Source organism: Miniopterus natalensis, chromosome 16, assembly GCF_054644295.1.
Source record: "Miniopterus natalensis isolate mMinNat1 chromosome 16, mMinNat1.hap1, whole genome shotgun sequence".
Classification (NCBI taxonomy): Eukaryota; Metazoa; Chordata; class Mammalia; order Chiroptera; family Miniopteridae; genus Miniopterus; species Miniopterus natalensis.
The window spans coordinates 32,912,296-32,936,566 of NC_142096.1; the positions used below are offsets into that span (position 1 = coordinate 32,912,296).

The 24,271-nt window shown below is 36.9% G+C and overlaps 1 protein-coding gene across 3 annotated transcripts in view; it reads right to left on the reverse strand.

The window, feature by feature from the left end:
- Positions 1-19,795, reverse strand: part of ATAD2 (ATPase family AAA domain containing 2) — a 53,782-nt gene extending 33,987 nt beyond the window's left edge. For 2 of the 3 annotated variants that reach the window (XM_016216041.2, XM_016216040.2), the window contains exons 1-8: positions 19,522-19,795; positions 11,000-11,148; positions 7,093-7,142; positions 4,781-4,946; positions 4,381-4,483; positions 4,045-4,132; positions 2,476-2,658; positions 1,760-1,877 (exon numbers count right to left, since the gene is read on the reverse strand). In XM_016216041.2, the coding sequence (XP_016071527.2) occupies positions 1,760-1,877; positions 2,476-2,658; positions 4,045-4,132; positions 4,381-4,483; positions 4,781-4,946; positions 7,093-7,142; positions 11,000-11,148; positions 19,522-19,689 (1,025 nt within the window). In that variant the 5' untranslated portion in view covers positions 19,690-19,795. Of the gene's footprint in view, positions 1-1,759; positions 1,878-2,475; positions 2,659-4,044; positions 4,133-4,380; positions 4,484-4,780; positions 4,947-7,092; positions 7,143-10,999; positions 11,149-15,018; positions 16,217-19,521 lie in introns of those variants that run through there. The other variant, XM_087825472.1, reaches the window with a different exon arrangement.
- Between the last annotated feature and the right edge of the window lie 4,476 nt (positions 19,796-24,271).

The window sequence follows — 24,271 nt, forward strand, 5'->3', positions numbered from 1 at the left end:
AAATTCTGATCAAAAAGAAAAGTTTAAAGAGAGTTATCAAAACCAACACCAAGAAGGTTATCAAGTCAAATAATATGACTCTAAGGATTCAGCTTAAATCTTAGTTCATGCTTTAAACATGTCAGGATCTTCCACTAGGTCTATGATATCCAAGTGCAGGAATCCTGGCTTCATCACTTTTATATTCATATTACTTGGCACATGGTAGTACTCAAACATTTGTTAAATAATTGGCAGGGGGGCAGACACCCTGGACCCAAGGAGCTATACAACAATGTGAGACACTTTATATAGAGAAAAAGTACTCTGTGAACCAAAAGGAGTAAAAAAATTCCTACCTGCTACAACAGACACTGTAGGTGGTGACTGTAGAAGTAGTCAGTCAATAAGTATGTTACTTCCAGAAACATACATCCAGTAAAGATGAGAGAAGAAATTAAATCTCAGAGTAACTGCCAGCCTCTCACTTCTGCTGAATCAAATAGAGGCCTGTCCCTTAAATTAAGCAATCAAAAGCTGCCCTGGGACCTATAATTGTTGGGGATTCCAGGGAGCAATACACCTTACTCTCCTTTTCTGAAGATCATTAAATTTCACTATCAAAATATCAGTTTTTAACAATATTCTAAGGGGCTTTTGAAAAGTACCGACAGTGTGGCCTCCTTTCAAGTGCAATTTATATTGAACCACCATGGCAGGCTGAGTTTGCCTTCCTGGTCCTCTAGCTGTGAGAAGAGGGATAATGACACAAAAAATCTGGAATGTACACTTGTGATTTGGGCACTCTGAAAATGAAATTAAAAGACCCAGGGACACAGTTGTGTTTTATATTTTTCCTAGAAGGAAGGAAATTTGTCAGCACTTACAAAGGTGTTGCCTTCCATGACCAAAACATGGTCAGATAATCTGCTTTTAGGAGCAGGCTTCCAAGAACTGTTCAAATAGCTGAAGTCTCAGAGGATTTCAGTCTTACTTCTAAGCAAATTACTATTAGGAAAAAAGTGCCATTTCCCAAACCAGTGTCATTTTTTCCTTCCTTTTTAGTCTTCACCAACAAGCTCTCATTCACAAACTACTATCATGCTACTATTATCCAGAAAGTTCTAATAGATCGGAAAACCTTTTATTACTCGGGAGAATGAGGAAATAATAAGAATTACCTTTGGATTTAAATATGACAGACAAGCAACAAGTGTTGGGATGTGGAAGAAAAAGAAACCCACAAATAATTTAAATACTCAAAGAAAATTAATCTTCCTACTATGTATGTAAGAGAAACAAATTTTTAAAATCGACCCAGAAAAAGATGGTCAGTCATGAGAAGTCTAGAAGCTATGTAACTTAGAATGCTTGTCATCATAGAAAAATATATCTGTGATAGTATATGAAGACAAGATTAAACCTATGCCTAACTTAACATAAAGATTACAGCAAACAGTCTACTTAAATAAAATGCTTAATACCAAGCCAAGAATACAGTAAACACTGAAGCAAAGGTAGCTTTCTATTATTAAAGCGTGGAACAGTGGAGTAAACTACTTTACCATGGTAGTTACTAACAATTCCTATTAGCGGAAGCAAAAGCAAAACTAGTCAGTGGTAGTAGAAATTAGAGCACTAAAGTCAAAATTAATTACTGTCCCAAATATGATTCCAGAATTCTATCCTGATAGCTCCAATCCTAAGACTCTAGAATCTTCCTACCTTAACATAGCCACAATTGTGTTGTCATAAATCAATCACTATTTCAAAACCAAACCTGTTCATTCGTTTACAATAAGGACTTCTTGGTCCAGCAGAAGATAATCGATATCTTGGTCTTGTAGGAGAAGCTGGGCCACTATAAAATATGTTGGGCTTTCTCTGGTGACGAGGTTCTAAAAAAAGGAGTTAGATATACATGATGTATAAATACGTTTGAAGGTAATTTTGCTCTTCAGATACTTATAAAGGTGCTGCCCTTCCATGAAAATACTAGTACATATATACTATAAAATATTCTACAGATCACATTTTAAATCATTTATGTCTGCAGGGTTGCTACTGAAAATATGTACAGTACAGACACCAACAACCAAACATATACTGGCCATAAATAACCTTTATGATTATACTGATAGGTAACAGCTGAATTATCAGCCCTGCATGTATATGCTCATAAGTATTGAGGTACAACTTTAACATAAATCAAAAGCAGCCCTATTTATATAAACTGACAAATTAAGTAGAAAGCTGTGAAATCTAAAATAATTAGAGACAGACATGAAATTTCAAAACAGCCCAATCATTTGCTTTGGTTAAGGCTAAAATTTAACTCTCTTTGGAAGACTTGACTTCTTACACTTTTAGGATAGGTTAAGAAAGGCAAAAGCCATGAGAATTATGCAAAATAAAGACTAAAAAATAATAAAAGATGAAGGACAGTAACAACAAAGGTAATATAATTACATCTCCTGGAAAAAAATTCGTACTTACTTTCCAATGGAGCCTGGTAGTAAACGGTAGCTTTTCTCTGTCTAAGATAATATCGTTTCTGATTATCTTCTTCTCCGTCCTCTTCATCATCATCTTCATCTTCACCGTCATCTTCATCTTCACCATCATCTTCATCTTCACCATCATCTTCATCTTCTTGGTCTTCACCCTCTTCAGATGATTCTACAGTTTAAGAATATTTACTTTCAGGATACTCACACCAAAATGTTAACAATTTTTAACATAGGGGAACTGAAGAAAAGACCTTTCTGTTAAAATGTATTTACTTCTAGATTATGCACAGAAAGAATCTAATTCTTTCTTTAAAAAAATTTTTTTTTATTGATTCATTTTAGAGAGAGGGGAAGGAAGAGACAGAAACATCAATTTGTTGTTCCACAAATGCATTCACTGGTTGCTTCTTACATAAAAAATCAGATTCTTTTGCAACATTAAAGATTTTTTTTAAATGAAGCAAAAAAATTATAGAATTAAAAAAAAACTAGAGGAAGAAAAAAGGAACTAGAGAGAAATGTTTAAAGGCTACTGTCAGCCCTGGCTGGGTAGTTCAGTTGGTTACAGAGTCGTCCTGATATGCTGAGGTTGCGGGTTCAATCTCAGGTCAAGGCACACACAAGAATCAACCAATGAATGCATAAATAAGTGAAACAACAAATCGGTGTTTTGTTCTCTCTCTCTCTCAAATCAATAAATAAAAATTTTAAAAATAAAATAAAAACAAAGTACTCTAAGTTCCAAACTAAAGTTTATGGTATTACTGCTAATTTCATTAATATAGGTGATTACACTTAATGTTGCCAAGTACATATAAACATGTTGACAAATTTCAGTATCTCCTCGCTTAGTTTTTGCCTTTTAAATTTAAGTTTGAACATTCCATCCAGCCCTCTGGCTGTCACTGATTTACATAACGGCAAACTTATTATCACTCAAAACGACAAACATTTAAAATAGATCTCAGAAAATTGGTTTTCACTCAAGAAAAATTCTGACAGAGTACAGTAATAAGTTCTAAACAGAATAGCAAAACTTTAATAATTTCTTTTAAAAATTAAAATAGGTAGAGAGATATATGTGTTGTCTGTAGATGTACTACACAAACAAACCAGTTTTATTTGCTTTAGATTTGTTGATTTAAAATACTTTCCCAGCCCAGCCAGGCATGGCTCAGTGGTTGAGTGTCGACCTAGAATCCAGGCAATCAGGGTTCAATTCCTGTAGAGGGCACATGCTCGGGTTAAGGGCTCGATCCCCAGTTGGGGGCGTGCAGGAGGCAGCCGATCAATGAACATCTCTCTCTCTCTCCCTCTCCTTTCCTCTCTCTGAAATCAATAAAGATATATTTAAAAAAATAAAATACTTTCCCAAACAAAACATACCAACCTTTTAAGCTCTCCCCTGTCCTCATTTTTTTCTTCTAAATTATGACCAATCCTCTGATCTCTCCCAAACTACCATATATTTCACAGCTTCTGAATAGAAAGGCTACATCCTACTAAATAAAAGCACAAATTCAAACCCAAAGAGAGAACAAGAGAAAAGACTAACCCACACTGCCTTCTTGATTATCAGTTGTTTCTTCATCAGTTCTTTGAATACCTTTTTGTTTTCCTCTTGTGTACATATTAAGATTCCCCTAAAAATGTTTAAATAAAAGCCATTAACATTTTAGTACACTTATTTAAAAAATTCAGTACAACCTTCCAAACTTACTTAAAATAAAGGTATTTACAGCTATAAACTCTTACAACTCCAGCAATAACTAGCGACTAATCAAACAAATGCTGAATAAGATGATCAATTTAACCAAAAATGGACAGGTACTATAGAAAAAGTTAAACTGAAGGTTATTAAATTATCCCCTTGATGGAAGAATATACTTACTTCTTCTGTTTCATTAAACACCGTCAAGTCTTCCAGTCCTCTCATTCGCCGTCTACGCATCTTCTTCATATCATCCATTTTTTGAAGTACAGCTTCAGCAGTGCTTAAAAAAAAATTGATATAAGCTAAAACTGTAAAATAGTGCATTTTTAAAAACTTAATTTCCCTTCCATTGTATTCTTTGAGTGTTGGCATTTTAAATATCTCTACTTCTTGATTTACTTGTATAAAAATATTTTTTACATTTTTTCAAAGAATTTAAATATATATATGGAATCATAAAGTCCTCTAGTAATCATTCTCCTTTATGCAAATATTCAGGCTAGTCAAAATTTATGACCCTTCCCCAACAAAAAGTTTTGTCAACTAAATTATCTTAATCTAAACAATTTTTACTCACTTTGTTATAAGTTTGTCAAATAGCACGGACTGGTTCATACTACTATAACGACTTCTAATCCTACAACTGCGGCGAACTTCAACATCACCATTCTCTTCATGCAAGTGTTCTGGAGTCTGAACAATGTTTCTAGTCCTCAATGACCGAGTAACTGGAATCACTTTGTCTTCATAGATGTATACATAAAAATAAACGGGAAGATTTGAAATAATAGCATTTATAAAAGAAATAAACACCTAAAAAGTTACACTTTCACTTAACAAAATTATAATATCCTGAACTTAACCTTTATTAAAATATTAGAAAACAAAAATGAAGTTACAACATACTGCTATCATAGATCCAGCCATTCTGTTCTCAAGAGAAAAGGAAAGATATATAATACAAAGACTTGGACACAAATGTTTAAAGCAGTTTTGTGATTGCATAAAACTAGAAACAACCCAGATGTCCAACAAAAGATGAATAAAGAAATTGTGGGAAACAACCTAGGTGTCCATGGATGGATAAAGATGTGGAATATAGTAAATCCTCATGTAACACACTTTTTGATAGGTTCTGTGACTTTAAGCAAAATGACACATAATGAAACCAATTTTACCATAGCCTAATTAATTTAAAGAGTTAAGTTCCTATAGCATCTCATCAATGTCATAAAGAAACAAGGTTAGCCTGGCGGGGTGTGGCTCAGTGGTTGAGTGTCAACCCAGGAACCAAATGGTCATAGTACATGCCTTGGTGATGGGATTGATCCCCAGTAGGGGTGTGCAGGAGGCAACCGATAGATGTTTCTCTCTGTCACTCTCCCTTCCTCTCTGTCTAAAAATCAATAAAAACATATTTAAAAAACAATAAAAAGAAATGAGGTTAGTCATGGCCAGTGTGGCTCAGTTGGCTGGGCATTATTCCGTGCACCAAAAGGTTGCAGGTTTAATTTCAGGTCAGGGCACATGCCCAGGTTACAGGCTCGATGTCCAGTAGGAGGCGTACAGGAGGCAGACATTTGATGTTTCTCTCTCTCTCTAGAAATCAATGAAAATTTTAAAAAGAGGGGAAAAAAGAACCCAGTCGGCGTGGCTCAGTGGTTGAGCATTGACCTATAATCCAGAAGATCGAGGTTCGATTCCCAGTAAGGGCACATGTCCAGGTTGTGGGCTTGATCCCCAGCAGGGAGCATGTAGGAGGCAGCCTATCAATGAATCATCATTGATGTTTCTATCTCTCCCTCCCTCTTCCTTCGTCTCTCTCTGAAATGAATTAAAAAAAAATTTTTTTTAAAAAAGGAAAAGAAATAAACGATGTTAAACAAAGTGGCATTATTTGAGGAACCGCTGTATATACTACAATGAACTATTATGAGAAAGAAGGACATTTTGCCATTTGCAATAACATGGATGGACCTTGAAGGTATTATGCTAAGTGAAATACGTCAGATGAAGAAAGAGAAATACCATATATCACTTATATGTGGAATCTGAAAAAGTTAAACTCATAGCAAGAAACTAAAATGGTGGTTGCCAGGTGCTGAGAGGTGAGGGTTAAAGAGAGATGTTGGTCAAAGGGTACAAATTTCCAACTATGTGTAAGTTCTGGAAATCTATAGCATAGTGATTATAGTTAATAATACTGTATTATACACTTGAAAGCCACTGAAAGTAGATCTTAAATGTTTTCACCACTAAAAAGAAACGGTAATGATGTGACATGATGCAGGTGTTACCTAAGCTATGTTAGTAATCATTTTGCAATATATAGTGGATCAAATCAACATTCCTTGTACACTTTAAACTTACACAACATTGTATGTCAATTATAAATTTCACAATAAAATTGGTGGGGTGGGGGAACAGGACGAATTGTGGTATATCTATATAATGGAATACAACTCAGGAACAAAAAGCAACATCATCAATGATTCTCAAAGTAATTATGCTATGTAGGCAGACCAAGAAAGAATACAGGCTGCATTATATAATTCTGCTTATAGAATTATAAGTAGAACATGCTAGAAAATGCAAATGAATTGATAGTGACGAAAAGATTGGTGGACATTCAGAATTTTGGGGAGTAGAGGGCATGGAGAGGAGTTAGGGTGGACAGAAGGGATAATAAAGGAACATGAGGAAATTTCTTGCGGGGGGAGTGATGGTTATCTTCACTACCTTATTGTGGTGATGGTTTCACAGAATACTATGTCAAAACCAAGCAAACTGTACACTTTAAATAAAGGAAGTTTATTGTATGTATGTCAATATACTTGTAAACAAAATATTAATTACATTTTTTAAACATTCAAAATGCGTTTAACTTACCTTCTTTGCACTCTTCTTTTTTTTTATCAGCCTGCTGTCTGGCCAACTGCCTATTGAAAAAATATTAAATAATTCAAAATAATTGACATAATTTTAAATCCTATATTTCATAATATTCGAACTAGGACAAAAAGTTAAACCAGCTTGGAAAGTAAATACCCATAGATACATAAAAACCTAAAAAACACTAAATAAATAGCTTGAGAATATTTATGCTTATATAAATTATGGCTAAACAAAGTCTGAGAAACCTGTTATGAAACAGACTTACAGACTTTTCTCATAAAAAGAGCCCCCACCCATACCATGCAGGTCTACGTTTATAAACTGGGTTCCTATTAGATGCTAGGGACAAATGATTAAAGGGGTGTTTTCCTTTTCTTTTTGTCTATTGAGGAAGGTGATCACTATTCCCCTTATAGACGTTTTAAGTTGTTTCTTAAACAGATAATAAGTATTTTTAGGCTTGTGTGCCTTATAGGCTCTGTCACAAACATTCACACAACAATTCTAACACTGAAGCGGGAAAGCAGCCATAAACAGAATAAATGGGCATGGGTGTATTGCAATGGAACAATTTACAAAAACAGGTGCCTGGACTTTGAACCCCTACAAATCTAATGAAGGCTATAGATCCTTTCTCCCTAGAAAACTGCACACACACACACACAAGTTTAAACATTATTTCAGAGGTTTCACATGTCCCCTGAAAACCCTAATTACTGGATCCTAGTTAAGAACTCCAAAACCAAAGAAATATAGATCCTGCCCTCAAAGCACTTATTCAAATCTTTCTGTATATTTTAACAGTCTTAGTCTCTTGGTCTTTGAGCCTCAAATAGATTGAAAACAAAGGGAGTGGGGGATACAGAAAGAAAGTGAAGAGATTACTACAGTTGGGCAAACTACACAGCAAAAGGGTCACCTTGATAAGAAACAGGGTAATTATATAAAGAATTAAAAAATACTATAGGCCACTTTATATAATTCTTAACAAGTAGATCCTGATGTTATCATTATATAAAAGTCCTTGTAATAATGATCTCAATACAGAAAAATGTTTTTAAAGACAGAAATTCTCCACAGAAGACAAGTGGACAGCACATGAAAAGATATTCAACATTATTAACTATCAAAAAAATGCAAATCAGAACTACAATAAAATACTTCATACCCACTACAAAGGCTAAAACCAAAGACAGATGATAAGTGCTGGTGAAGATGTGGAGAAATTGGAACCCTCAAACATTGCTGGTGGAAATGTAAAATGGTGCAGCTGCTTTGGCCAACAGTTTGGCAGATCCTCAACATTAAAACAGTTGCCATTTGACCCAACAATTAACTCCTAGGTATATACAAAAACAAATCAAACAAACAAAAAAACGCAACTCTATGTCCACTTAAAAATTTGTACACTAATGTTTATAGCATTATTCATAATAGCCAAGAAGTGGAAACAATCCAAATGTCCATCAACTAATGAGTGGATAAAACAAAATGTGATATAGTCATACTATGAAATCTTATTTGGCAATAAAAAGAATGAAGTGCTAACAGATGCTACAATACAGATGAATCTTCGAAACAATATACCAAGTGAAAGGAGCCAGACACAAAGGGCATATATTGTATGATTGCATTTATATAAAATGTCTAGAATAGGCAAGTCTAAGGGATAAAAAGTAGGTTAGTAGCTCCCAAGGGGCTGGAGTTGGGGTATAATGGGCAGTGCTTCTTTTTGGGGTGATGAAAATATTCTGAAATTAGGTAGTGGTGATAGTTGCACAACATTGTGAATTTAAATTATATTTCAATAAAGTTGCTATTTAAAAATAATTTTAAAAATACAAATTCAATATATTTTAGAAGGAACCTAATTTTAAAAACCAACTCACTCATCTTTAAATCCAACTTAAAAAGCACTCATTTTAATAGCTTCAAAACATTCCTTTACAACCTTTTGAGCATAAAGCCCAACACCATGTTTCACAAACTCAAATAATATCCAGATCCTTTTAAAGGTAAAAATTCTGAGGACTTCTAACATTAAATTTTTTAACTATGTACAAGCCACACTAGGTATACAAATTCATTTATGTTTAATATAAACAAAACCATAAAACCAACCCTCAACAAAAATATTAACATAATGAGATTTTGGTGAAACAATATAGCAGTTTGCTATGTGAATGTCTTAGTGACTTTGTTTCTCTTGAGTTTGGTATGTTATGTTTGCTTGTTTATGTTTCATGATGACTCAATTCACCCACTTCTCTTTATTTGAAGTGCTTCAAACCTTCATTTGAATAGCAAGCATGTCATCACATTATCTTGGAAGCAGATGAATTTATATATTAAGGTCAGACTCAGTTCTTATCTCATGAACCTGAAGTAACTAAAGCAGCACTACTTGGTGCCAATTTAACTGTAAACACAAATACAGGGTCTGGCTATTCTCTATACGGTAGCAATTTAGATGATCCAGAATACTTATTTTTTTCTTCAGATCATAAAATAAATTTTAAAATTCTCATAGAGAATTCATGGATCATTCCCCCTACCCCAAGAAGGCTTCAAGTTTCAGAAATACTACTGGGGTAACTTATATTTCATCAATTCTAAAAGTTGTACATTTCCTCCCATTTTAACATCAATGAAACTGGAATATGTCTTAGGCTATGTTTTTTCCTTTTTATTGTTTCACAAATTTTGTCTTTCAATTGCTGTTATCTTAGACTCCATGAAATACAGTAAAAACTCCATAAATAATGGATGAAATAAGACGCAAATTAAAAAAATATGTGACAAAAGATGTGTCAAATAACTGAAAAAATAACAGTAACAAAAAAACAAACTTAAGCCCTGGCTCAGAGTGTTGGCCTGCCCACCAGAGTATTGTGGGTTCAATTCCCAGTCAAGGGCACATACCTGGGTTGCAAGTTTTACCCCCAGGCCCAGTAGGGGCACATGTGGAAGGCAACCAATCAATGTGTCTCTCTCACATTGATGTTCTTCTCTCTCTCTCCCCAACTCCTTCGACTCTCTCTAAAAATCAGTGGAAAAAATATCCTCATTCCTTGGGTGAGGATTAAAAAACCCATAACAAAACAAAACTTAAAAGGAAAATCCACTACACAAAATAAGAATAAAAATTCTATTTAAGAGTGGAAGGGTTCTAGTCTTCTAAGTTATGAGTAATTTATGAGAACTAATGTAAAAACAATTATTTCATCAAATTTCATTCTAATTGGAACTTTCCCCACCATGTTAGGCCCACCAAAGTGGGGAGAAAAGTGACGGCTTTCAGCTAATTAAAAGTTAGATCTAAATCTTCCCTAAATCAAACAAACCCAAGTTCAATGAACTACTTATTTTATTCAAACTAATTCTTTGAGTATTAAAATGGGATCCATGCCACCTACCTCAGGGGTCTTGAAAAACAAATTTAAATGTGTAAAAAGTATCTAGTCCCATTAGACTAGGAAAAAAAAATCATGTTCTGCCTCTATGTGAAGACTGCTTTAGAAGCACACCAACGCACAGAAATTCATAGATGACTTGTAATTGATTAAAAACTTGATAGCAAGCATCAAAAATATAACTACTGTTTTGAATAAAGGCATTGTACAGATTATGAAGCAGAACCACATACCATGAACAAGTCAACCAACCTTGTCAGTTTCATTTCACAAACACTGTCTTTGAACATGAAAATAAAAACAAACCTGTGCACACATTAAATTTTTAATTCAATAATACTCATTTGTGGCAATTTTATTTCAAATAAGTTGCATTTTATTACCCTGGGATCTCAATGACCAGTCAAGAATACACTTAAAAATTAAATGCAAATCCTAAATTATTATTTAAACCTATTTTGAATTAGCATTCAAATACCTTGTATTACCTTGTAAAATGCCTGCCATTAGCATGTTTCTCCGTTATTTCCATATTCTTTTCAAAACTAGAATCTGAAGAATTCTGTGCATTTTTTCTCAAAGTCCTTAAAGCACGTTTCCGGTGGTAGGTTTCAACTTCCTTAACTGAAGAACCATCCTTCAAGAAAAATTATGAAAGTCACCTATGTTTTTTAGTGAAAAGCCCCAAGTTAAACTACTCCAAGAGTGTTCTCTGATTACAAGTTTGTACAACTGCTTTTTGTTCAGAATCATTTTACATCGCCCCAATAGTTACTATCTAGAACAATGATTTTACGGTAAATATCAGCAATGTCTATGAAATGGCTAATGTAAGACTTATTGAGGCTTATAGTTCTTTTTCACAACAAGTAGTCTGGACAGTGAAGTTTTCTACCACTGGAAAAAAAGTTCATAACAGTAAGTACACCTTTATTTTAAGGCTACAGAAATTAGAAAGATACACACACACACAATAACTGTTAGCAATCTTAAAATAACTAAAATATCAGAATTATAATTTTGGCTTGGAAGATAAAAAGGAGTTTTTATTATCTATTTCACCCAGATAATGAAACAACTGAATTCAAAGACTGCTTTACATTAATTTGTACATTAATTTGTTGTAAAAACCAGAGTTTTATATAACTTTTATTTTTTTTAAATATGTTTTTGATTTTTCAGAGAGAGGGAGAGGGATAGAGAGATATGAGAAACATCATGGATCGAGTGCCTCCTGCACGCCCCCTACTGGGGATTGAGCCGGCAACCTGGGTATGTGCCCTGACCCTGACAGGAATCAAACCAGTGACCTCTTGGTTCCTAGGTCAGCGCTCAACCACTGAGACACACTGACCAGGCTGTAACTTTATTTTTGCACAATGGACTCTAAGTTAGTGGGCTGCTTCATTGGCAACAGAGGTTCTATCACAAACTATTCAAAACTTGATACGCATCTCTCGTATAAAGGATACTTTTCGTTAGAAGAGAAGGCAAAAGTACCTAACAACTCTATAATGTAATGCTTTATTACTATGAAAATTGATAATTTTAGAAAATCAGGCAGCGTTAAAAAATTAATCCCCCCTGCCCCCCACCAGCTTTACCCAGTTATTTCATTTTTTTATCAAGACATTTTGTCATTTAACTTTGTTTTGGGCAGAATATGTGATTGGTTCACAAGGTAAATAAAGATATGTATAGTACACCACAAGGATTTGTGTAAGAACTGGACAAGTCCTTAATAAAATATTAAGTGGCATATATGATTTGTTAGCACTTTTATCAGTGTACTTTTATACAATGCAGGGGTGGGCAAAAGTAAGTTTACAGTTATAATTCAAATAATAATACAATAAAAAATAAATAATAATACACAATAAACTGTTTCATGTACTCACAATTGTAAACCTACTTTTGCCCACCCATGTATTTAGGACATTTGAAAAAAAGATACCTACACTTTTAGGTAGGTGTATTATTTTTAAAACAAACACTTACATCTTGGATGCGTGTAAGGTAACATAAGACTTTCCAAAGAAAATTTGAAGGGAATCTATTTCCAGATTTCATCTTCCACAGGTACTTTTTCTTAAAACTGACCTGCCTAAGAAGGCAACCATAACTAACAAGGCATTCTCTTTCATTGACCCTCTCTCTCATTAATCCTGAATCTTACTATTGTGGACTGCCTCAAGGCATTAAAAACCTTCCTAAAGTCAAACAAAGAAAACCATTAGTGTAGGTGTTAAGTAATTGAACGACTAAGCTAGCCAACAAAATCCTTACCTTTGGTAAGTAGTTTCCAATTCTTTGTTTTCAGTAAAATTGAAAAGGACCTAATTAAGCTAAGAGACCATTAAAAATAAATTTTGGCATATGATTTTTGGCATAAAAGCCAAAAAAACTGAACAGCACTGCTAAACAAAACTTTCACTACTATCTTAGTTATATGAACATTTTCTCAGTGCTTAAAATTATAAAAACTATGGAACTAATGTCAAACACTGTCTACAGCGATAAGATTTATCTACAGATACATGAATTGGGTGGGTAGGATTTCACACATGAAATCCTAAATCTTACTTTCTATGCTTAATCATGTTAATCAAAATGTTTACATTATTTTGATCAATTCAATATTGATAACGATAATTCAATACACAAACATTTTATATCGGAGCCTTGTGAGCATAGAAAAGTAGGGATATTTTTCATATTTTGTTTTACCAGTATAAAAGTATAACAACAAACAAATTTAAAGCATAAAAATATATCAAAATAAAATGCTGTGGATTAAGTGGATTGGAAATACAAATTAAAAGAGGGGGAAAAAGAATCAAGGTAAAATTTCTGACTGCTAGAAAAGCTTATTCATGTATTATTTTAATGTTCTAAAACAGGTATCAAATAACTATGGTTTTTAGATTCCAGTGGATACTTGTAAAAGTCTGATGTAATAGTTTTACTTTTTAATGACAACATTAAAAGATGATAGAGCCCAACTGGCGAGATCTCAGTTCGATTCCTGGTCAGGGCACGTGCCTGGGTTTCAGGCTGGATGCCCAGGAGAGGGCATGCAGGAGGCAGCTGATCAATGGATCAATGACTCTCTTTCATCATTGATGTTTCTCTCTCCCTCTCCTTTCCTCTCTCTGAAATCAATAAACATATATTAAAAAAAAAAAAAAGATGACAGACATGATCTCCTTTGTAACTCTTTAAACCAGCTGGCGTGGGAGAAACTTAGCAGCTTAAAAATGTACAATAGAATACAGAGCTAAAAAAAATTTAGAAACTCTCAAAAGAACACAGTAAAATAAGCATTTTTTTGGTGAAAATATTTATATGAGGCTCCTAAAGTCATGAAATTCATAGAGACAAAACACAGAATTGTGATTGCCAGATGCTAGAAGGAGGGAAGAATGAGGAGTTAATGTTTAATGGGTACAGAGTTTCAGTTTTTGAACATGAAAAAGTTCTGGAGATGGATGGCAGTGATGGATGCAGGACAATGTGACTGTACTAATGCTACAGAGCTATACATTAAAAAAATGGTTAAAATGGTAAATTTTATGTTATCTGTATTTTAATAAAAAAGAAAGTAAAATGTCACCATATTCCTGGGGATAATAAAAAAGTATGTTTCCACAGGAAAAAAGATTTCTTGAGAAACTTACAAGTTTTAATGTTATAAGTGAATCTTTCATTTGTGTAGTGAGTTGCTTAGTCTATCCTTCCTAAATAAGCACTACGCATAAAGAAAGGCTCTCCTTAACAGTGTGGAGAAAAAAAATAAAAACAGGTTTTGGGGGAATCATCTATATAGAGGTATATATGAGGGAATTTTAAAATATCAGTAACTTTCAAAAATGTTTCCTATAAAAGATATTATGCTAAGTGAAATGAGCATTCACAATAACCACTGTTAACATTTTGGTGTACAAAGCATTCTTTTCCTATGCAAACATATTCATGATTTTAAAACTGGGATAATAATATTTATGTTTTGTAACTTTTTTCTAGTAACACATTTTCTGATGTTATGAAATATTATTCTAAAAATCTTTTTAAATGAATGAATAGTATTCCACACATTACACAAATCTAACAAATTGCTTAATACAGCACTCACTTAGGTTATCTGCAATTTTTATGTGTCATAAATAGATCAATTATCATGTGTATATTTGATTTCTGAAGGAAACTAGTGCAGTTATTAAGTCAAAATAATTCTCAAGAGTTGTTAAATGCCAACTCAGAACGGTAATTAACACTGAATGATAAAAATGGCGACTTTCACTTTCTAGTTTTTACATTTTTACAACGTGCACTACCAGAAAAACATTTTCCTAAGAAGTAAAAAACAAAGAGAAAACATACTTAATCTGAAAACTAAACCTAGAGATGTAGTGTCCTCATTTATTCTTCGGCTAAAACCTACTTACATATTGAGAGTACTGATAGTTCTTTAAAAGTGTTAAAAGAGGGCCCTGACCTGGTGGCTCACCTGGCTGGAGCATTATCCATACACCAAAAAGTTTCAGGTTCGATTCCCGGTTAGGGCACAAACCGGAGGCAACCTATCGATGTCCCTAATTAATAAACATATCCGTGGGTGAGGGTTTTTAAAAGTATTTAAAGAAGAAATATACATTCTATTAGATTTTAAGTCTATTATAATCTTGCAGAATCAGTAAGTTAGTACAAGGAGTGTGCAACAATAGAATAACAAGTTTTCCCTCAAGGTAGACACTGCTGCATAACAGAAATATTCTAATATGTTGTTTTCCCACAGAAAATCAAGCTTATTAAAGCTTTCAACAAAAACTATTTATAAGGGGTCAGTTAGTTAATTCAAGTACCAATTTAAGAAATGAGATTTAAGTGGGATTTTTTAAATCATAGTGATAATACTGACATTAAGTGTATTCATCCAGACTTTGGGCTCCTTGAAAGCCTTGAACAGCAGCATATTCTAATGCACAATATAGTTGTAATATCCCTCCTTAGCTTCATCTTCAAACATAGGTGTGGTCAATTCCTCACCATCAATCTATTCCAGGAGCTCCAACAATTTGGTTTCTACCTCTGAAGTGCTTTCAGTGGATCTAAAACAATCTCCCAATAGCTAATTCCAAAGGCCTCTGCTCTACCTTATTGCTTTCTATGGAGTTGATCACTCCTTTCTTTAAATGCTTTGATCCTTTGGTTTACATGATACTCCTTCCTTTTTACATAATTCATTCTCTTCTCATCCTTAATAGAGCCACTACTCCAGATCTTAAATATTTTTGTGTTTTGCTATGTTTTCTATTCACATTCAAGGATTCAACTATCACCTAAGTTACAGAGTGCTAATCTCTCACCAAACTCTGGCATTGTATTCCCAATGACCTACTGCTCACCTCTTTAGCTGGAAATACTACTGCCTTTCCTCCCTGTATCTGAACAACATGCAGGTATCTTGCTATGTTATTCGGCATTTTTCTCTCCGTTCCTCCTAGTACCATCTTAATTTAGACTTTAGTTTTCTCTGCTTTGGTCTGTTGTAATAATAGTGTACTAATTAAGGGCCCCAACTAAGTCAGATTGCCTAGGACTGATTCTTGACATATCACTTACGCTGTATAATCTTGTCCAAGTTACATAAGGTCTCTGTGTTTTAGTATTCTTATCTACAATGAAGATAATAAGTTACTTTATAGGGCAAGTGTGTGTGTGTGTGTGTGTGTGTGTGTATTATGTGCCTTGCCTAGCATATAGCAAGTGCTATACAATTAATATAATTTTTTAACTGGTCTTCCAAACTCCAGCTTTGCTGACTATAATCCATTCTAAACACTATGTCATTAGATCGCTGTTATAAAAGTTACAATTTCCAAACCTAAAATCAAGGGTCAGACAAAACAAGTATGCTCTCTCAAATGCAGAGCAGCCATGTCAACCAACTCTAGGAAACAACATTCACCGACACATGTCAAAATCTCCCTATCCATGCTTTGTGATACTTCACTCAACTGTACACTTTCATTTTTCTGTGTCGTGTTATGCTTCAAGTTTTAAAAAAATCTCCCATATGTTGTACACATCAGTGTTGACTTTAGAATAATCTTTTCCAACTTTTAAATAAATATACAATAAAAAAAAAGGTACCTTCTACAGGCTACAGCATGTTTTACTTTACCTAACAACATACAGAATAAAAAGCATACATAAACACAATCCAAAAGTAACATACAATCATCACCAAACAAATTCCTTACTATCCATCCTTAACTAAATTTTCAGTGTAAGAGAAAACCCTAAATTTAATAAATCAAAGAGCCCCAGGCCTGTGAAAACACAGAAGTAGACAATGGCTAGTCTAATTCTGGAGGAAGAGGAAACCACAGAGGGGGCATCCAAACTCGTAAGGTTGGTAGGACACAAGTAAAAGTTAAAATTAAAACAACAAAAAATTCAGAGAATCCATACAACTCAGGGGAAAAAAGTCCTTAAGCCCAGTTGAGTGAGATCACATTCAAAATGTAGAATGCTGTTAATAAACAGATGACTACAGATAGGTACCTTCAGAACTTGAAGATAAAGTCAGCCTCTGAGATTAGATGGAAAAAAAATCCAAGTTAATGAATATGAATAAACTTAACCATCTTTAAAAGTAACGTACCCTAAGAAATGCTCTGTCAATGACTGTGGTTGAGGAGGCTAGGAAATACAATTAGACCCAAATATAATCAGGGTGCTAAGTTTCTGAAATACATGATAGATGTAAAAAGCAAGCTATAATTTAATCAAATGTATTGAACGTAACACTCCCAAATTAGAAATAGTCTAATCACAAAGGTATGTTTCGTATTTGACATTGGTGGGCTTTGTCAACATGAATACACTGCTCCTCAGGATTATCCATTTCTTTTGATCCAATCCCTGGCTCACTTGGTCCACAGCGGATTTACAGAAGAGAGGAATACTATGTCACAAAAAGATATAATCCCTACCGGAAATCCAGGCCTGGGAAAAATGTCTTTACCCTACAACTAGCTGAGTGCTAACTGCTCAACCCCCACACGCCACTGATACAACATTTATGGCAAATAATCTCTGTATATGTATTGCTGTTAGGTCTCCTCTGCTAGACTAAGTTCTGTTAGAGCAAGGACAATCAACAACACATTCGTACATAAGGGTGGAAAACAGGAGGCCAGTCAAGAATCTATTTTAATAATCTAGGCATTAATGTTCTGAATCAGCAAGGCAACAATGGAGAGGAGCTGAGAAGTGGTCAGATTCTGAATACACCGTGAAAGCAAGACAACAAAGTTTGCTAATACAAAATGAAAGAAGAATCAAGGATGCCTCTTAAGTTTTTTGGCCTGAGGAACTGGAAAGACAGAGTGGCCATTAACTAAAATTGACTGTGGTCTTAATAACACACAATACTGAGTCCTCACTACAGTATATGCCAAGTGTTCAGGTAACCTCCTTACACGCATGATCACATTCAATTCTCACTACCCATGTGGCAGGTATCACCTTTTAACATGTAGAAACCTGCTGATTATTGGTAAATTGAGATTCAAAACTAACAGCTGCTTTAAGCACCTATGTTATTTAGCCTGTACTCAATACATTATTACCATCACAGGATCTAGCATTGTCCTGAAGATAATAAACATTCAACAAATACCTACGGAAATAATTAGCTTTTTTGAACATAGGTTAATAAAGTGACCTGAGTTCAGTGCAGAAATGTCTGGCCTCCTCAGATCTCTACCAACTTCTGCACGTGATAGAAAAACAGATCCTGAAAGTCAGGGAACTGTTTTTACAATTCAGAGATTGAACAGGACTCTTCCACTGCCCTCGGTAGAGTAGCAACTAGTATGGGACATCTATAACCGAAACTGACAACTCATTTCAGATTGCAATCACCCCCTTAACTATGTTCTGTCACTCTCTCCCGCCACACCCCCCCACCTCTCCTTGGCCTCTCACTCAGACTGCCAGTTTCCAACCCTCTCTCTGGCCGTTTTCCCCACCCCCAAGTCTACCCTCCCTTCAACAGAACTAGAGAACTTCCTGCTGCCTTAATTTTACTAGTGTTGCTTCCTCAATTTCTCCAACCTTTTGTTAATGCTGTACCCTCCACCTGTGCCTGTTTGTGCCTTTTGCTGGGGTGGGGAGCAGAGGAACTCCCTCCCTCCAAGGAGAAGCACGTCTTTCGGGAAGACTTGACTGCTCCACCCCCTTGCAAACTTCCCTTACAAACACTGTTTATAACTGCAGCACGATAGCTAGAAAGGGAAAGGTTTTGGAAGCAGAGAATCCAAGGTCCAATTTGAGAGCTACCATTTACTGGTTACCTTCTTAAGTCCGTTTCCCCTACAAGATAAGTATTTTAACTCCCCATGCTCATGGAGCTGTTATGAGGCTTGAGTGAAGCGGCTGTGTGTGACATGTTGGTCTCCATTCCTCCACATTATGCAACCTGGTACAGTATTTATTCAGTGCACTCATTACGGAACCTCTCCGGATCACACATGGAGGTCGGGGAACCGGAATTACAATCTTTCTATCCCCGTGGGCCCTAAAACCTTCACTGTGCATACAGTTAACAGTCAGTACATGTGTCTTGCATTCGATTGATGCGAACCTAGAGCTGGAGCCTGGGCGAAGTGTGTGAGGTGGGGGGTAGGGCAGCCCCGCAAACTAAGGATCGCCCCTCAACCGCACTTCAGCTCCGGAGGGCTTAAGCTTCCTCTTGCGTAAAAGTGGGCAGTAACGGCTCTGCCCTGTTCCAGGCAGTCCGATCTCCTCACCCGACCCACACCCCTTGGGGCTCCGATCTTAAGGAACCTTCCATTTTACCCGTCCTCGACAACACTCCTCCCAACCGCCCCCCCAACTGTCACCCCGGCCGCGCTGCCCACTCCCAGACCCCACCCGGGCAACGGGCCGCGAGCAGCCCCTCCGGCCCGGCCCAAGGGGCCCGGCCCAGGCCGGTACTCACGCCCACGGCGGCCTCGGTGACGGCGGACTGCTCCGCCGCGCGGGCCGAGCGGAGCCGCCTCCGGCCGATCGGTTCCAAGCTGAGGAACTCGCTGGACAGGTCCAGGGAGCTCGTGGCCGAAGCGGCGGAGTGGCTGTGCAGCTCCAGACTGCTGCGGAGGACAACCATCTTCTCTCGCCACTGGCCCCGCGTCCGCGCCGGGAGACTGGTGCGAGCAGCAGGCAGCGGCCGCTCAGGCTCTTCCGCGCTCTGAATTCTGGCGCCACAAGCTCGGCTCCCGCAACATCAGCGCGCGCCCGGAATCCCTCCGCCGCCGGCCCGCCCACGCCGCCACGCTACGACGGCGGGCTCGAAACTTTCCCCCGCGTCTGTAGAGCGGAGGACTCCGGGCGAACTTGGGGAGGACCCGCACCGCAATGCTGAGGACCTGAGCGGGCCGGCGGGAGAGCGCCGTCTTCTTTTTCTTACATAGTTCCGGCCCGCTGACCCCGGCGGAGGGACACGGCGGGTAGCGGGCCAAAGTCCCGTTTGGAATTTTGGCGCGAGGATGTCGGGGGGGGCGGGGGGGGCTCCGCGCGCTCTGATTGGCTGGCGGAGGCCAGGCGGCTCCCGCGGCCCCTTCCGACACCTGCCTCCAGCTTCTCTCGAGCAGGATTCAAACTCGAAATGTTGAGCCCTTGCCCGGCGGGAGGTAAAGCCCTTGGCCTCTGCTGAATTTGGACTTGAATCCACACAGGCTTGTAACTGATAGCGTGACCAAAACAAGTTCAAAAGAAAACAGAAAAAGAGTTAAAAGCGCAGGTTCTGTACCCAACACTGCCAAAGCCCACGTGTGCGATCTTGAGCAAACTGTTCACCTCTCCGGGTCTTAATTTTCTTTAAATTAACTGTAACACCTAAAGTTCTGAAATATTACTATACTTTAGAACTGTGTCTGCACTTCTAAATGTTTGTTACTGTTATAGAATTACAGAAAAAATGGCTTCTTTAAGAACACAGCAGTTACTTGACTACTTTGAAATGGCAACATGCTGAATGATCAGAACGTGAGTGTTCTGGTGAAACAGAAACAAAAGCTATTTATTGATTTGGATAACTACATTTACTTAATTCGACATTTATTAAATATTTATTGAGTATCTATTATGTGCTGGGTACTATTCTAAGCACTGGGGATGCAGCGGTGAACAAAAAGCAAAAATGCTCCCACGGAACTTAAATTCTGGAAGGAGAAAGACAAACTAAATGATATGTTTGTTAAAAGGTGGTGTCACCGAAATATACAGTAGGGAAGAGGAAGGGGAAGTGGGCAATTTTAAACAGGGTGATTAGGGAACATCTCACCTGGAAGTATAAGCAAAGACCTAAAGGATATAAGGTATATCTGGGAGAAGAGAAGTGCAAGCGGAGGAAAGCGGAGGACAGTGAGATGAAAAAGGAAAGGGAGCTGCTGCTAGCAGATCCTGCAGGGCTGTGGGCCTCGGCTGTAAGGCTTTTTACTTTTTTACTATAACTGAGATGAAAAGACATCACAGGATTTTGAAGAGAGAAGTCACTTATTCTGACGTTTTGAAAGAATCCCTCTGGCTGCTGCATGGACAAGGCAATATTTGGGACATACTTATATTTTTAAAAAGTTGTTTATCTGAACTTCAATTTTAACAGGGTGTCCTGTATTTTTATTTGCTAAGCCTGGCAACCCTAGTTAGGAGGCCACTGCAGTTATCCAGGCAAGAGATGATGGTGACACAGCGTGAGAGCAGTGCAGGTAATGAGGAATGGTGGTTATAAATTATGGATATATTTGGAAGAAAGAGCCAACTGAATTTTCTGATTAATTGGATTTCAGCATTAAAGAAAGAGGAGTCAAGGATGACTCCAATGTTTCGTTTTTTTGTTTGCTTGGATTTTTTGTTGGAGCTAATGAAAAGATGAAGCTACATTTAGATGGAGAAGGCTACGGCTAAAGCAAGTTTGGAGGGAATATCAGGAATTCCTTTTGATGCACATTTAAGATACAGAGTTATTAGATATTCTACATTTAAAGATTTTACCTTTGAAAAGTTTTCAACACCTGAAACTAATATGAAATAAATATTGATTGTAAACTGCAATTGAAAAATAATTTAAATGCATATAAAAAAATATTTACCACAGAATTATTCATAATGTCAAAATTTGAAAACAATTTTAATGTCCCTCAGGGAGGCCTCACTTAAAAAGAATGATATACAGTCATTAAAAATTATGAATGTAACTGTTAATTACATGGAAAGTTTTAATTGTATGGAAAAGTATATTTGCACAATGCATTATAAATTGTTAAGAAACTACAAAGATATAGGACCATACAATTCCATCTTTGTTTTTTTAAAAGTATATGTATATATTTGCATTGGGAAAAGCCTAGAAGAAACTACAACAAAATGTGAATGGCTAATTTCTGCATGGTAATATTATGGTTGTTGTGTAGTTTCTTTGTACTTTCCTCAATTTTTATGACTTTGCATTGAATATATATTAATTTTAAAATAAAAGCAGCTTTAAATGGTTGTTTACCCAATATCAATGGAAGAGGAAAGAACAATATTTAAAGTCCCATAGTCTACCCTTCTGACATATTCACTTTTCTTTACCCATATTATACCTCAATAAAAACATATAAAAAAAACTTCCACCCAAAAGGCATATGCCTTTGTGATTTTGTTAGATATTACCAAACTGATGTCCACGGAAGTTATAACAGTCATCTTAGTTCTTTTAAAATAAGCAAAGAAATGGATATTTCAGAACACCCATAGACAGAGCCAGTCAAAGAGCCTTCCTGTTCCTTTATTCTCTCTCCCACAATCTTGAGTTACCACACTTGCTTCAGTCTTTGGTTGCTGTATCCCAAAAGGATATGTCCAAGTTCTACACTTTGGTACCTATCAATGTGACCTTATTTGGAAATGGGGTCTTTGCAGATATAACTAAAGATCTTAAAATGAGATCAGCTTGGATTTATGGTGGACCCTAAATCCAGTGATTGGTGTCATAAGAGAGAGGGAGATTTGCCACAACAGAGACACTCAGGGAAGGTAATGTGAAGATGGAAGCACAAATTGGAGTGACACATCAATAAACCAGGGACCACCAAGAATTGCCAGCAGCCACCAGAAGCTAGGAGGGAGGTATGGAATAGAGTCTCCTTCAGAGCCTCAAGAAGGAACCAGCCCCGCTGACACCTTGATTTCAGACTTTTGGCTTCCTGAATTGAGACAGAATTAATTTCTGTGTGCTTTTCTCCCCTCACCTAGTTTGTGGTAATTTGTTACAGCATCCTTAGGAAACTTAGAGGTGATCTGGAATTGGTCTTTGGCAGGTAGTACTTTCCTTTTCCAGTCTTTAGCTATTGCAGATAGGAGTGACCTGATTTAAGCAAAGAGGAAACTGAGGTTCTTTCCCACACTGCCTGACTGCAAAAGAGGGTCAAGTGTGACAGAAAAGAGGGCTGAGGTAAGAGCTAATCATAATTCCATTACCTCATTTGAGATGAGGTCATAGGTGGGTCCCTTTCTGTTTTTCTGGTAACAAAGTTAGAAAGTAAACATCAGTTTGCACAGGGATTTCTTTCAGGAATGTTATAAATCTGACCTTACTTAAATGTTATGGCTAACCTAATTGATTTTCCACAAAAGAGGGAAAATCGTTAGTCAGCCTCCCCTAATACCACAGGCATGGACTGGTCCATGGCAGAGGGCCCTGGGACTATGCCTGCCTCCCACCCCATTCTAAGTAAGATGAGTAATAGTATTATGTTCCAAGCCAGCCCAATATCTACCCCCAATGGTGAGGCGCTCCCCTCAGAGCTCCCATAGTACATTGCTGTCTTTGGACTTTCTGTTTTATGCTGAAATTATCCCTTTTAGTACAGGAAAGCAGTAATCAGTTAAGTGCAAATTAAAATAACAATGGGAATGCCCGTTTTATGCCTATATTTTTGGTTCTTAGAATAATAATGCTCCATGTAATATTGAGGTATAGGCTCCTTTTTAAAAAAAAAAAATAGGTTTAATCTTTATTGTTGAAAGTATTACAGAGGCCCCTCTTTTTTCCACCCCCCTGTTGGCCCCCTCCACCCTACTCCCAGCCCCCCTCCAAGCCTTCTCCACACTATCTTTGCCCATGGGCTATGCTTCTAAGTTCTTTGATTAATCCCTCCCCCTCCCCCTTCCCTCTGAGATACCCATCTGTTGCATGTTTCAGTGTGCTTGGATATGTTTTGTTCATCATTTTATTTTGTTCATTGGATTCCACATATAAGTGATATGTGGTACTTGCCTTTCTCTGACTGGTTTACTTCGCTTAGCATAATACTCTTCAGGTCCATCTATGTTATCCCAAAGGGTAAGAGATCCTTCCTTCTCACAGATGTATAGTATTTCATGGTGTAAATGTACTGCGGCTTTTTTATCCACTCATCTACTAATGGGCAATTGGTTTGTTTCCAGTTCTTAGCTATAGGCTCCTTTCTTAAAAGCAACATAGCAACATGTATCAAGAAACCTGGAGCCCTGGCTGGTGTGGATCAGTTGGTTGAGTGTCGTCCCATGCACCAAAAGGTCGCCAGTTGGATTCCTGGACAGGGCACGTGCCCGGTTTGCGGGCTCAGTCCCTAGGTGGGGTGCATGTAGGAGTCGGCCAATCTATGTTTCTCTCTCCCCCTCCCTTTCTCTCCCTCTAAAAATCAATAAAAACGGATTTATTT